The sequence below is a fragment of the Neopelma chrysocephalum genome, unplaced genomic scaffold (genome assembly GCF_003984885.1).
Source record: "Neopelma chrysocephalum unplaced genomic scaffold, ASM398488v2 Primary Assembly neopelma1_44, whole genome shotgun sequence".
Classification (NCBI taxonomy): Eukaryota; Metazoa; Chordata; class Aves; order Passeriformes; family Pipridae; genus Neopelma; species Neopelma chrysocephalum.
Window position 1 is genome coordinate 12,815,738 of NW_020897703.1, and position 16,162 is coordinate 12,831,899.

The 16,162-nt window shown below is 42.8% G+C and overlaps 1 protein-coding gene across 1 annotated transcript in view; it reads left to right on the plus strand.

Annotated features, from left to right (window-relative positions):
- Positions 1-1,246: 1,246 nt before the first annotated feature.
- The window catches only part of CHN1 (chimerin 1), a 99,498-nt gene continuing 84,582 nt past the window's right edge, over positions 1,247-16,162 (plus strand). The window contains exon 1 of the mRNA XM_027678510.1: positions 1,247-1,460. Within this exon, the coding sequence (XP_027534311.1) occupies positions 1,355-1,460 (106 nt within the window). The 5' untranslated portion in view covers positions 1,247-1,354. The remainder of the gene's footprint in view (positions 1,461-16,162) is intronic.

Consider the following 16,162-nt stretch of genomic DNA (forward strand, 5'->3'; position numbering starts at 1 on the left):
ATCTACAAAAAAGATTAGGTAGAACACTGAGTATGAAAACAGCTAGCTGCATAAACCACCTGTTTTTCAGACAGACCTTTGTTTTAGTTGTCTTGTTGAAAGAAAATGTATTTTATGTACTTGCTGACCCTGAGCTGCATTCACAGAACTGGAACTATTAATTGCAGCAGCTGTGGATGCAGCCTGTGTACACACTCTTCTTCCTTCAGGCTGTCCTCTGCCAAAAATCTTATCTTGAAGGCAGGATTCTCACTGTGCACCCGCTGCAGAAGCCACCACAGTGCCCCAAGCGAAGGTGGGACAGGCTCTATGATGTTCATAAAAACACCTGCAATGCCTGCTTGCCCTGGCTGAGGTCTCCGAAGCCTTCGGCTGAAGGTTGTGAATTTCTACAGCTGTAGTAGATTAAACTTGTGTGGATTGTGCTCAGGCTGGATTTGAATTCTCAGCACGCACAGTTTGCATCTGAGAGAAGTACCTGTGAGTGAGGAACTTCTGTACAGCCAAGAGAGGTGGGTCTGGTTATCCTGCGTGTGCTGGGAGGGTCTGCCGAGTACTCGCTACCCTCTCTTGTATCTGTTTTCAGGTTGAAAATGCAAACTGTACAAGTGAGTTACACCAGGCGCGATGCTGTCTTCTCAATTAAATGCTTTTAGCGCTGAAGTTTACAGTCCTAGACAGCGAAAAATGACGGTAGCTGGGCTGGCTGAAATGTCTCAAATCAAAGATTTGGAGGGGAAGTATATGGGTTTGCTCTCTTCGTGCTTGCTGGCATTTAAGAGGCAATTCTCACCTCGCTTTCAAAAGAGTCATGTGTTTCACAGGACCGGTGGCTCTCCTGCTGGACCAGGCAAGCAAAGCCCCGCCAAGGCGGGGGAAGCACCGGCCGTGGGGCAGCGGTGCTTTCCACGGGGAATCTTCTCAGGGGAGCAAAGGCGTGCGGGACGGCTCGGCGGTGCCCTAGGGATGAGCTGGTGCCCCGTCGGTGTGCGGGAATGGGAGTCGGGAGCCCCGCGGGAGGGGACGCGCTTCCCTTTGTGCCCCGGCGGCGGCGGCCGCGTTGCCATGGGAACCGTCCCGGCGGCCGCGGCGGGCGGGGCCGGGCCGTGCGGCGCAAGATGGCTCCCCGAGGCGGCGGGACGCAGCGTGAGCAGCGGGCGGGGGGCGGGCGCGGGTTGCCCCCGGTGCCGCGCGTCCCTGGCTGCCCTCCCCCGACACCCCCGGCCCTGCCCTCCCCTCCCCTGCGGGCTGCACCCGCCCCGCCCCGCGGCAGCAAGTGGCGGCGGCCGCCGGCGCCGCGGGGCGTCCTGACAGCCCCGCGCCCAACTTGTGTTGCAGGCGCGCCCCGCCGCTGATGCGAGAGCTGCCGCCGCGCCAATGCCAGCGCCGCGCCGCCCGGCCAGCCCCCGCCGCCCTCCGGGCCCGCCCCGCCGCCGCCGCGATGGCTCTGACCTTGTTCGGTGAGTGAAGCGCCGCCGCCGCCGCGGCCCGGCGGGCGCGGGGCTGCCGCCCCCATTGTCTGCGGCGCGGCAGCGCCTGGGCGTGGGCGCCGCCCCGCAGGGCCGGGCCCGGGGGCTGCGGGGAATCGCGCCCCGGCGGGGCAGCCCCGGGGCCGAGCCGGCGGAGGTCGGCTGCGGCAGGAGGGTAGAAGTTACGGTGCCTCGGGAAGCCCACGGCCGCCGAGGGGCTGCGCGGTGGAGTTGCGGACTGGCTCGGGAGGGACCCCCGGGGCGCTCGGGGCGCCGCTGCCCGCGGGGACCTGGTGTGTCCCTGCCGAGGTGTTCAACGGCACAGTCCGTGAAAGGATGTTTCGGGAGGCTGCCAGTGTAGCCCGGTGTGGCTGTGCTTCACAGCGTGGTGGGAACCGGCGTGGGAGAACTGTAGTTTAAACTGTTGAACATGCGGGTGCTCTTAAGTAAGGTTATTAAATTAAGCTTGTTTGTGCTTAACATGCTTAATTTTACGGGGAGGGGAACTGTGCCTAGCAACATTAGGTAAATGCAGCAATGCGAAGGAAAGCAGAAATTAACATGACTAACATCAGTACAGAGTTAGCAGGATAATCGGGATACTCTCTCCTAGGAGGCTCGTGCACCTGAAGTGATTTCTAGTGAACAGGTTTAAGTGAGGATATGAAGTCTATTCGTAGTGTTTAGACTGTGGATTTTAGTTCATGTGTAAACAAATTACTTGCTTTCGTTCATCTGCTGATTCTTGGGCTGATACGATTTCTTAAAAGAATAAAAAGAGTTTCATGGGTTTTTCTAAAATTTAACACCTGTTATATTATTGTGGCATATTAAGCCCCATCTAAAAACAAGTTTAGCTCGTGTTGCAAGATAGCTCTCTGTAGATAAAATCTGTGCAGTATTGGATTTAGTTACCGTGCTGTCTCTTATATTTATATTTCCTGCTCGAGTTTTTCAGGATGCAAAAGGTCACAGATCATAAGTTGCAGTAAACTGTGTCTATCATTATAGGCCTGATGATGTCACTTGAGTTCATGTGAGTCCCCAGATTTCAGGAGGTGCAGGTACGGGGGCCCTGCACATTGTCAAGTACAGGGTGAGCATCGAGCTCTTTAATTTAGAAGCAAAAGTGAACAAAGAGATCAAATGGCAGATTGGCTGTTGTAAAACAACTACTGCACGTTTCATTGTATCATTGTAAATAGATTGTTAAGAAAATACGTAGTTTGTTACACAGGCACTGGAGGTAAATACTGTAGTCTCTAACAGAAAAAGAATTTTTAGGCTATTGAAAATACATTTTCCATGCTGAGTGTCATTACAGTCTTTGTCTGCAAAAATTAAGAATATTTTAATTTTAGATTTTAAAGAACATGGCATTCCTACATCAAGTACCTTTTTTTTTTAAACTCCTATGATTCAGTTCTAATTCGCATGTGTTTGGTCTACTGAATGACATTTTCTATTAATACAAATTTGCATTACAAAGTAAATTGAAGTTTTTGTGTGTTAGCACATCTGTTGTTACAGTAAATGACATTGATACATGTCAAAGATAATGAGTCAAGAGAAGATAGAGAGGGGTACTGTGCTGTGTCTAGGTTTTAAACGTTATCTTGCCCAGGGTAAAACCTCAGGATTAACACTCTTAAGAAAACACAAAGTGACAATAAAACAATGCAACAAATATGGCTAATGTGTGTCAACAAATGAATGTGGTGTCTTTCACAAATGTAAAAGCTTTAGAGTATGTCTTCAACTATGAATGCAAGAGTGTGAGTTGTGTAAATGCAGAAATGTATGAAAGTGCAATATGTTTGCAGATGCTGTAGTGATTAACTTAGGGTTGAGCTAGCACAGCTGACTGTGTTGCTGTGTGTTCTCTGAGCTGAGGTAGCTTGCCACACTTCGTCTCAGCAAATAACAAAGACAGACCACAACGTCCTTGCTTTGAGCTTCAGGACAGAGTTCGACCTTTATTTTAAATTTTGGCTGCCTGTGGATAGTTGCATTTTCAGTTACTGTGCTACAGCTGACCCATAGCAACTCGTTAAAAATATAACCCACAAAAGAGTGGGTTTTAGTTTGTTTCAAAATACGCCCCTACCAAAGCAACGTAAGCAAATTTGAGGAAAGGCAAAATAAATGTGTCTGAATTAATGTATCTATTTTGAGGGAGTAAGCATCTGTAATTGTACTATTTTAAATTCACATCTATCTTATACCAGTAAAATTGCCCTAAACAAACAGGTTCCAAAAGAGTTGTTTCTTTGGTTCTGCTCATTCACATAAATTCTAGGCTCATTATTGCATTTTTATTTCCCCTAGCCCACACTGAACCAAATTTCACACATTCTTGGGTTACTTCTAATAAGTTGTGCTCCAAAAGCATGTAAAATTTGAGATAAATTGCCATGTCAGCTCAAATGGGGGAGAAAATTCACCAAGTTTTCTGGGTCTCTTTCAATTACTGTGTATGTGTGTGAGCACAGCAAGGGAGAGGAGAGGGATGGGAAGTGTCATAATGCGCTTTCTCCATGCTCTTGACACTGTTTTATGGCTATTTTGGGGCAAAGTCCAAAGACTGCACTATAAGGAGACAGGTCTAGAGATCAGGGTGACGTTGCAGATTCTGGATTAAAATGGACATGGGATTATGAGGCAGTTGAAAAGTCAGGTGTACCTTATTTTTACTTGACAGAGTGGTTGGGAGCTTCCTGTTCCTGTTGGAGGTTGCCCTTTGCCATTGTACCCAGAGCAACCCCCCATAGCCACAGGAGCACTAACTGCAGTTTGCACCTTTGAGGTGGCACCTTGAGTCTCTTTGGAAAGTTGGTTGAAGAAAAGAGCTTCTAGTGTATCAACAACATTTTTCTGGTATCAAAAAAAGGTCGTTACTCTTGGACTATGTGTGTCTCCAGACTTATTCCATTTCAGTTACAGCTTATTGTCGAAATTGAGATGCAACATTAAAGTACAAAGGAGGAAAATGCTAAGACTCTTCACTTTATCAGTTTTAGTTATTTTAAAATTCTTTTCTTCGTTTTATCATATTCTCTCAGTCATGACCTTCCAAGATATCCTGTGCTGACAGTTGGCTGTATGGAAGATCAGTAGGGAGCTGCCCATGTTCCCATGGTGCACTGGTACAAATGATGAGTCTGTTTGTGGTGTGGGTTATGGGGAAGAGGAGTTCGGCTGTTCCACAGACACAGAGAGGAAGAGGAACCCCTGTTGGAAGCAATCAGTGGTAGGAGAGCATGGAGGTTGTTAGCTGAAAACTTACCTCTGTTACCTATCAATCACTCTGGCTACTTCAGGCAAAAGTGTTGTCCCAGCAGGGTTCATAGTTACATGAAGTTAATGCTCACAGACATATGGTGGGATTTTGGGGGTTGTCCTGTGCAGGGCCAGGAGCTGGACTTAATGATCCTTTTGGGTGCCTTCCAACTCAGGATATTCAATGATTCTGTGATAAAGTTATGGTGGCAGAAATGGCCTGTTGTGACAGTTAGCGGTCACCCACATGTGACGTGGCTTTTTATGGTACCAGCAGAGGTAGGGTTTCACCGGTACATTCAGTTTGTGCTCTAGTGAGCAAGCACGTAGAATGCAGGATTGACAGAGGAAAGCAGATCCTGTACAAGGACCACATCAGCAAAAGACCGGGAGACAGTCAATTTCTACGAGAAGTGGAAAAAAAATGCTGTCTGATCCTTTTGTTTGTTGCAAATAATAGATGTGATGGATGTGATATCCATATGAATTGCCTGCTAAGAGTTGGTGGGGTTTTAAAAACATCTTAGTCCACAAAACATTGCATACTTTCACATGCATAAATGCATGTGTGTATAAATGTCTGGAACTTGAGCAGATGTCCAGTTCTAGTGCTGTTTTTCATCCTAAAGCAGATGCGTGTTCCCTTACAGAAGGCTGTGGCGATTACAGGTGTAGCCTTCTTTTTCTCTCTCTTTCTTCCTGCCTGCTGCAGCAGCTGAAATGGCTTATAAGTCAGTGTCCTTCTCTGCTGTTTCAGCACCAAGTCCAGTGACTTCATGCCCAGCCATTGTGGAGCTGGGCTGAAGCCACTTGCCTGGTTTAGCAGGGAGGTGGCTGAGGGATACCCGCCAGTTCTGCTCCACTGAATCTGTAAAAGGGATAACAGCTTCCTAGAGACAGGAAGAACAGTCGTGTTTCTAGACTTCCTAAAGCCCATCTGTTAATACCCTAAGTTGTGAGATCGCACAGTGACAGGGCTGAGGTGTGTGCTGCCATTCCACTTGGATGATTCAAGTATGGGAAAGATAACCAACAATGTAGAGGGAAAAGGAGGGAAGTATTAAGTTATCCCATTGCTACTGCTGTTTGCTTGAGTCTTTGAATGTCCTGAGAAGTGTTTAAAGAAAGTCAACATTGTACCTTGAAAGAAAAATAGTTTTGTTATATTTTAGTGCTTATGAATTGCCTTTGTGTTTTATGAATTCCCTTCCTGTTCATTTGTTTACTCATCAACTCTCTTGAGTGAACAAAGACGTTTCAAAACAGCCAAGAGAGATCTTCATGGACATATTTGTCATTAGTTATTCATGCTCTTGCCTTCCTGCTCAGAGCCTGCCAATGGATGAAAACTCATCCCTGAATATTGGTGGTTAAGAAATGAAAAGTGAAGCAATTCTCTTTTAATCTTTGAAGTGCTTGCATTCTGATGAGTGGCTACAGATGAATGGGATTAGAGACAGAGCTGTATTCAGCATGACAGATATGGTTATATAAGGGATGATGAACAAGGGCAGTTTTTAGAGAAATCTATAGGGAAAATATCAGATTAAAAGAAACAAGCAATATACTGCTACAGGCAGGAAGGGTAGGGACAAAGAAGCCAATTATACTTCCATTTCAGGTGTCCATACATTTCTGAAAGAGCACGTAAATATTAATTTGCTCACTTGACAGAATTGCTTCCACAGCTGTGAGCTCTGGTATCATACTGCACAGAATTAATTTTCTATGAATCTATTTGGTACTATAGGTATGAAGTGAACCTTTTGAAGTAAGTCCTTCCATACTTGAAATACTAATTAACAAATTACTATTTAAAGTTCTATGCATCTATGATTACTGTTCTCCATGCACACTGTGCTTATTGACTCATGGCTGCTTCAAAAGGTAGGGTATACTTATGTTGGTACAAGCACATATTTTCTAATGTGTCAATCTTAAAAGAGAGAAATTGCTCTCTAAATAAATGTTTTGCTGTCTTGGGAAAGGGTGTTAAATTTTAGAGTGCTTGGTTAGCACAGGTACATAGAAAATAAATATTCCTCTAAAAAATTACAACAGGTAATGCCTGCAGATTCTCTGTGGGATAGGAAATACTCAATCTGCTTATTTCTTGTCTTGTGTGCAGAGCCTTCTAAGAACAGGAAATAAACAGATCCCCTATAATTCAAGTTCTTCTCTATATTTGTATATGTGGCCCTAAACTATGCTTAAAACTTCTGGCTAGATGTGATGGTAAAGTTTACTGACAGAGCCCCTTAACTAAAGAGTCAGGTTGTACCAGAAAAGTGTTCTTTGAATATGTTCCTTAACTGAAGTAGGTGATAGAAGCTTGGGGAATGGAATTGGGGTATTTACAGTAGGGCTTTTGTCACTACAGGGAACATAAATGTGGGATGCTATAGGAATGGTACCTATCATGGATGCTTCTAGGCTAAAAAAAATGTGTAAAGAACTTTGAGAACTGTTCTAAGAGCATAAGATGAGCAACAAAGTGAATACATACCACATGCGGCACTGCCTGTGCTAGATCTTTTTCACCAGAAAAACAGTGAATTCAAACTGATCTTTTTTAACCTGGTTACAGTAGATACTCTTGAAGTGTTTAGCCCTTGCTGAAAATATTTGGGCTTCATTCACTACCAAGTGACAGGCCAATTTTAGAGGAGATTTAAGCAATTCAACATCTAGTCACAATGAGAACTACAGATAGTCTAATTAGACAAAACAATTTAGGGACATTAGTACAATGTTTGGGGTTTTTTGTCTGTTTGTTTTTTAAACAAGATGTAAGAATTAAGATGATTTGTTAAAAATTGGAACCACTGTAGAGAGAAACTAGACCTTCCTGGCTCCTGTTCATGTGTCTGGGAAGGAAAGTGCCCAAGTGCTGAGAATCATAAGAATTTATTTTCCTAGGTATTGTGCTAACCTTTCCTGATTTATAGAACCTAATGAAGCAAATAAGGAGAGCAGCCTTGAAAGTTTTGCCAGCAATGCAATTGGAAGGAAAACCTGCATAGGATCTGGGAAGATTGATCTTTTAACTAGTAAATTGGTATCAATTGATCAAAATATCAGAGAAGTGACACTAACACTTATAAACAGGGATGAAAACATTTCATTCATGGCTTCTCAGCTTAGTGCCTAGGAGTGTGCTTCATGCAGTGGTTGGTATAAAATTTTGTTTCCTGTTAATTGTGAATATTGTATAAAGATCTTAAGAAATCAGAGGTTTGACAGTTGTTGTTGAAACAGGAAAGGGCAGGTCCACTTGTGTGCTCAAGTAATGAATTAAGATGAGATTTTGGAATTTTCTCCAAGGAGATTCTCTTATGCTATCATCAGTTCAGGCACACTGAACAATTGTGTCCCTTCCTCCTTGACATCAAGTGATCCACGTAGAAGTGGAGATGGTCTGTGTCACACAGAATCTCATCCGATGATGTTGAAGTGAAATACACTTTGGATCTGAGGATCCAGGAAGAGTTCCCAAGCCTTGCCAATGTACACTTCACGTCAGCCGAGGACTGATGTTTCAGGTGTAAATCTGGGTTTTCTTCTATTTGTTTTGGACTCAGCTGATGCATTCTGCCTTGTTGGGTCTCCATATGAGAGACCCAACAAGGTCTCTTGTTCTCTTACAAACTCTCTCCAAGAGTTCTTAACTGGTTTTTTAGGTGTATGAAAAGATTTCCATTGATAGAAAGCACATCTCTGTGTCAAGAAAAGACTGTGTTTACACACAATGGCAGTGCCATAGTCATTACTTAAATATTACTGTAATCAGTAAACTCAAAGCGTAAACCCAATGCAATCCTTTTGGAAGACTGTGTTATTTTCCTTAAATAAAAGAACATTAATCAGGATCCTCCAAGGGTGCAGACATCAGTAACCGATCTGTGCAGTCTAAGTTGACTGTGCATTGTGAGATGATTTTTCTTTTTTTCTGAATGTGGGGCTTAGCATCAGCAGCTCAGGCTATTGAGCTACTCCACCCTGTGGTCAGAGATCGTACAGCTCTGCACAAACATGTCTTCATGATGAAACAAAACAGACACAAGACCTGGCCCAAGGGCACTTTTGTAGTTATTAGCAGAGTATGAGATGCTTCCTCCTCCATGATAAAATCATGAACCGGCTTGGTTGTTCTTTCAGTGGGGTGGACTGCATCTGGCCTTTATGTTTTCACAAATGATGACAGAAAATTAAAAACCCTCTAGATTTTGATTTTTTGAGTCTATATTGAAAAAAGGAAAAGTGTTATTTAAAGTCTCTGAAATATTTGTTCTTCTAAAGCATTTAACAATACAGCTAGGACTTTGTAAGTGCATGACATCTGGGCCTCAAGCACCCTACCTGGCAATGCCTGAGGAGATGCTGGGAAGAGTTCTTGCAGTTCCCAACACTGTTCCTGAGGTTTGGCTGTATGGTGGAGTGCGTGGTTGGTCACTGTCCTGATTCTAGTCAGGAGAAGGGGAGAGGGTTGGTCACACCTAGCTGGGAAACCAATAGTATTCACTGTGTGTTCAGCAGCCTCTGTGAATGTGTAAGAATTGATTGACATTTGGCGTTTCCAGCACTCTGCCAGAATGAAAAAGGTGATGTATCTGAAGTGATTTCATAGTTACTAGAAACTGTGCTCATAAAATCCTATTTATTCCTATGGGAGTCTAATTTCCATGATGTATTTTGATACATTCATGCCCAAATTTATTTTTATGACTTTATTAGCAGTTCTGTCATAAGCATCATGGAAGGCTGGTCGTGTCAGCGCTGGTTAGATTTGGGTTAAAAATGTTGTTTAGTGCTAATAGGATGTGATAAAGTCTGTTTTTCATGTGACCGAATCGTCGTCCCTGGGGAAAATGCATTGGGAAAACTGCATCCTCTGGTTGTGGATCACTGAAGAAGTTGCAAGCAACACTTTCCTGCTCACAGTGAGCAGGTAACTGCCCTTTTGGTCTCTGCCAGCTCTGTGAGGAAGTCCACTGTCACATCCATCTTTGGTGCAGGTGGCAGGATCTGGCTCTGTTGAAAACATCAACGGCTGGATATATTCTTGGTGCTGGTGGGAGGTGGTGATTTCCTTTCTGCTGCAGTCCTCCTCTCCATCTCCATCTCCTTCCTGCTTCCTTTGTTGCAGGAGCAGCTGCTTGTAGGTAGCTTTGCCACTTAAGAAGCTGAAATTAAAATGTTTTCTGATCTTGATCAGAAACTGGATGTCCCAAGACAGCTTGCTTGTGGGAAATTTCACTCTAAAGGTAAAGATAAAACTCTGCTTCCTAAATACTAGAATTGTTTTGTTGCCAGTTGCATTGTGATGTAACACCACAGCTACAAAGCCATAACTGCAACCATTTAAATTATACAGCAAGTACTATAGAGCATCATAGTGGTTTCAGTTAGAGGGGACCTTAAAGATCATCTAGTTCCAACCTCCCTGCTATGGGCACCTTCCACTAGATCACATTGCTCAAAGTCTCATCCAACCTGGCCTTGAACACCTCCAGGAATGCGGCATCCACAACTTCTTTGGGCAGCCTGTTCCAGTGTCTCACCACCCTCACACTGAAGAGTTTCATGTAGCAAAGTCTTAGAGTACTGCTGCAGCAATGGATAAGGAGGTATGACATGATTTCTTGTGCAGTGTAAATAGGGGACTGTGAAAAAGGGAGTAATAATACAGTTCTGAAAAACAAACCCAGTGCATTAGTGTAGTACCTGACCGTTCCTTTCTCTTGCATTGGCAGAGTACAAGTGAGGCTCCTCAACGGTGAGTTAGTATCTGATACATATACAATCCAGAGCAGATTACAGACTATAAAAATTGCCAATAATTATTTGGTAGTGCCAGTCTTCCAGGGTTTTTCAGCTGCACTTTATGGTTTCCATATGAATCTGAACTCAATGCTTCAAAGTGCAATCTTGGATCACTTTTCACTAAAAGGAAAACCAAAAAAGAACAACCCAAAACAAAAAACAGCCCACAAAAAAAACCCCAACAGGATGTACTTCTTCCTCACCTCTGCCTTACACACTGAACATGCACACATGGATATATCCTTCCAATAAAGGAAGCATGATTTTGACACAGCAATTAATTTTACTGATTTCCTTTCCAGTATTTTTTTTCTTAGGAGTATATCTATAAATAGGACTTGCAAGTGTTGAAAAAAGTCTTCATGGGTTTAATAGAAGCAGAGAAGTATTTTGAAATTAAATAGTGATTCTTCATCCTGGTGAGAAAACATTCAGAAACTTTGTGTTGAATATTATTTCAGTGCCAAAATTTACATGGTAAATGAACTATGTTAGGTACTTCTTTGTTGAGAAATAACATTTTTAGTATAACAAGGTAAATATTTGCAAGTATGTGAAGGAAAATTACCAACCTGAAAAAAACACAAGAGGAGAGGAAACTTGTCACAGCATTCATTTCCAATGGTGAGCTCATATGCATATAGCTGTGCTGTTGCTTTCATGTGGTTCTCAGGGAACTCCTGGCTGACCTGTGTATCTGCCCAATTCCACATCATATCAAAACAAGCTGTGGTCACAGCTCCCTCCCAGCACCCTTGGGTGCCCCTCCTTGGTGGCAGAGCAGCAAGCTCATCAGTAACTCAATGGAGCATCTCTTATTCCTGAGCTTTCATTGAAACTGTACTATATAAGAAGATATCCCCACCCCATCTACCTCCTCCTGCATCAGATCGAAGGTGATCGTTTTGTCCTGACTTGCTCTTTTGCAGGCTTAGAATTAGCAGGAGCTGAAACGCAGCCCCTGTGTCGCAGCTGTCCCAAGCATGGTGAGCTCCAGGGCGGGACAGAGAATGATGCACTCCTGGGCTGGTAAATTGGGGCATGCCTCCAAAGCAGCCTCTGAGATGAGTGAGTTGCAGACTGCTCTGTCAGAGGGAGAGCTCACTCTGGCTAACTCATCTTATTGGCTTTTTTTTCCACTGAATAGAAAGATCTGTGAGAAACAGAAAAAGCTTTTTTTTCTGCTTTGTTGGTGGGGTGCTGTTGGTGCTGCATGAATCATGTTAGTCCTGATTCTTAAATGTAAAAAAAAATGGCATCTTCCTTCTCCTGTTGCTGTTCAAGAGCAGCTGTGGAAGACACAGGCTGGGCTTGTTGTGTCTCAGAGCTGCATTTGCCCTTATTTCTGTATGGAAATACTGTGTATTACAATCTGACAATTTCTTGCAATGTTCTGCCTCCAGCAGTTTCCAGCAAGCCATATAGTCAGACCAGGATGATTTTTAAACTATAACATGGGTTTTTGATCTGTCATATCCTATCACTATCCCTGTCTGTCTGTATATGTTTTCCTGTGCTGTCAATTGCCATGATAAGCTGCTTTTTATAAAGTCAAAGTGGAGCTGAAGACACTAAAAGAGCTTTTATCCAGAGAGACAATGCTGGCTGGGGGAATATTGGTTTAGCAAGACTTGGGAATATAGATACTGAGATCTTTCTTTGATCTATAGGATGATCTCATCTAGAAAGGCCTCTGCTTCTCCCACCAGCTCCCGTTCCTATTTTCTGTTCAGATGTCTTGTTCTGTAGGACAAAGACTGCTTTTCACTTGTGGACATTTCCATGGGGTCTCAGTTCCACCAAGGATACATCAATATCCCAGAAATGCAGCTAGTAATTGTTGAAAACCTCCTGTTTAATGCATTGCCATGATAATGAGAGCTAATAACTCAAGTTTCCATTATTTATGGACCAATATTTCTTCCTTCTAATTAGCAGAAAAAAGCAAAAAGAACTCCAGAACAGAGATAAGAAAACCATCTGAATTAATTTCCTGTAGGGGGAAAGAAACATATGGAGTTAGATGGGAAAGGACTTGGAAGTTATCTCCGAGCATTGATCATATCACGCTTTCCCGCTAGTTTTCCCATTCCCGCAGGGAGGTGACAAACCTTTGTGTTCAGCACTCCTTCCAGCAGCCTGTTCCCAGCTCCCCTGATCTACTTTTCTCCTCCCAAACACAGAAGGAACTGAGGACAGATGGGGAGCCCATGCAGAAAACCTCTCATTGCTTGCAGAGCTGCTAGAGCACCTCTGAGATGGTTGGTTGGCTGTTGCTCCAGCCCCACGATGTGCTGGGTGGTGCAGGAGTGGACCCAGAGCACAGCTTCTCCATGGACTGGCCCTCACACCTACTATCTCTCCTTTCTCTGTTTCCTGCCTACTGCAGCAGATGAGGAGTAAAATAGTTATGAAAAAGATGGATGTAATGCTATAAACACAGAGGGGCTGTTGAGTAGATATCTTTGTTCTTTGGCTGCAGTTGTAACAGTGAGCTATGGAATTGCCTAAAAGGAATGTGAAGTTTTCAGCTTTTTAACCTGGACCATCCTACTTTGTGCCACTGGAGACCTCTTGGATGTTTTATATGAGAACAGAAAGAGATAAGGAGTGGTGCAACTTTCAGACTGGGGAGAAGCTCACAGCAATTGGAGAATGCCTTTTGGAATAATAACTTCAATTCCAATTCAAGAAAAGGTATCCCACCACATTGTGTCCATTTCCCTTTCTCAGACTCTGCCAATAATGGTTTTTAGGACTTTCCTTCATGACATTAAAAAAACAATCATGATCCTGGGCGAGGGTACTTTACTTGGTAGTTGCATCTGCTGTGGAAATAAGGACATAAATACAAGCCATATTTTTGCCTGAGCAATGATGTGTGTTATTGACGACTGTTTTAGAAAATGAAAAATCTGTTTGTAATAAGAACCATAATAGGTTTGTTGTAACTTGATGGTCTAGGAGTTGAAATGGGTCAAGTCTGGGGAAGGAGAGGCAACAGCATCTATTAGACCATCTGACATAGTTAGATGTGCTTTGGAACACATGAGTCTGTCTTGAGGCCAGTTATAACAGCAGTCAGAAATCAGATCTGCTTTTAATTTTCTCTAGATGATGCTGATTTTTGCCTGGGCTGCTAATGGGTGGTTTGGTTTAGGGGTTTTTTTCCCCCAGGAGGCTGATGAATGCACAACAGTTTTCTTGGTCTAAAATGCAAGGGCTGACAAGTTCTCAGCAGATACTTAACAATGGATAGGGAGGCAGTCAGTGTTGTGCTCTTGTTGTGGTTCAGCTTTTGGTAAAGCCACAACACTTTACTTAAAAGTGGGTTTTAGAGCAGGAAAGTAAACTTATGTTCATTATTTCTATGTCTTGTGTGGAAAAAAAAATTCAAAGCAACCAAGCAAATGGTGATAAAGCATGTCTCCCCATTCAGAAAATTGGGGCATTATGCAATAGATGGAGGGGTTGTATTTCAAAAGTGCCTGAAAGCTTGTCTTTTTTTTAGGGCCTCTTCAGCTCAACCTTGACTGGACAGACTTCATATTCAGAGGAGAGGATTAATTTAGAGCTAGAAGACACTTTTATACTGTATCATGTTGTTCTTTTTCGCTGTTAGGGCAACTGTTCAGAATATTTGTGTAATCAAGCTGCAATCAATATTCCCTGGTAGATGTGTTAGAGAAATGAAGACAGAATGTTTTGATGAATGCCTTGAGGCTGTGGCTGTAACAGTTGTCACTGGCTTGAAGTTATGGTAAAAGTGATGTGCCCCTGTTAGTATTATTAATGTTTGGAAGAAGTGAAGCAAGTGATGGGAAATGAGCTCAGTCTCTGTGCAGGCAGACTTTTAAAACAGGAGACAAAGATGGATTTGTGGAAGAGAAAAAGTAGGAAAGGATATGTCGAAGGTTAAATGTTTTCTGCTGTATTACCCTTGCCATAGTTGGAATGAGAGACTGTAAGAGCAATAGCCTCAGCAAACATTTCTCCAGGCTTCCAAGGAAACTTCACTAACCATGATCAAAACAGTATCTCTGAAGAAAAGCAATCTGGATTTAAACCAGAGAAGTTTGATTACAGTGTTCAAGCTTGTGTTACCTGACATAACTCTGAATTTACAAGAGTTTGCTGTACTGATTTAAAAGATATTTGGACAAATTTCCTGTTAAATCTAAAAGATGTGATTCATCCAATAAAGGCATATTTCTGTCAATTTTGAACTTGCAAAATTAGGTTGCAACAGACCTTTCAAACCCTTAGGGACGATGGGGAACTGCCTACTTCATTGATCCAGCACTTCAGGGCTGCAGCCAGACACAGTCATTTTGTCATGATGAGTTTTAAAAAAAATAAATTCACAGGCTGTTTCTCTTTGAAATAGATACATTAGAGAGGCATGTTTGATTTGGACAGCATCTTCATCTGGAAGTTTTTTACTGTATAAATTAGACATTTCAGGATACCTGTGACTGTGTAGAGCTGTCATGACTCCTGTGGCAATGTAAAGCAGAGGGTTACAGGTACCTGGTGGCCTGACTCTGTTGTTGTGCCTGCAGCTGACCCACAGAGCCATGTCAGGTATCAGTTCCCATCGTGTCTGTCTTTTCTTAGGGAGCAAAGGTGGTGTTCCCAGTAATACTGAAAATCATCTACAGCCTGTTGCCTGGAGGCGGAGATACCCCCTTGGAAACAGCAGCATTAAATTCTGTCTTTGTTATATGCCCACAAGGTGGCACTTGTCATCTTTTTACCTCTCTGAGATCTAAATTTTTATACATTCAGCAACACTAAGAAATAATACTAGAGGTTTTGAAACTTATCTTAAACAGTAAGCTACCTGTGCTTTCATGGTGTGGGTATTTCCCTACCCCTCCATTAAACTACAGTCAACACAAAGAGAAAAACAGCTGTGTTTTGCTTATTACCATTGCATATGTGAAAATTCCAGCTTAAAATTAAAATTAATTTGAATGTTTTTGTTGTAAAGGATTTTAAAAATTTTTATTTCTCATAGTTCATGCAGTCATGTGCCAGTATTTATCTGGCAAAGGGGAGGAAAATGAATACTTGCTTCTCCTGCTTTGGTTAAATGAAAATCTAGAAATGGATCATTTGCAACCTGGTCTAATCACTTAGAAGATGAGTTCATTTAACAGCAGCAGTGCTTGTGATGGGCAAAATATTACTTATTAAAATTTCCCATCATTCATAAAGAGCCAATAATAATAGACCTGCTAATAAAAAGCATTGAACTCTGGCTGGTTTTAGTGGGTCTCTCATTCAACCCCATTAGAAGCATTCCCACAGAATTTATTGTTGCTAGATCAGACATTTGTAGAAACCAGGATGGCAACGTGATCTGTGTTCTCTTTCCCCCTCAAGACTGATGCAATTATTCAGAGCATGCCCTTCTTTAAGCCCCTTCACTTTTGCTGAGTGTGCTTTCTTGTCTCCCACTTGGTCACATCGGAGAAATGGTATTAGCCTTTGTAGCTTTTGGGGGCATTGTTCACGCTGGCTTTCACTTAATCATTTTAACTCCAGGATTAATTAGAAAACTAATTGTACTTATTTGCAGTAGTAAA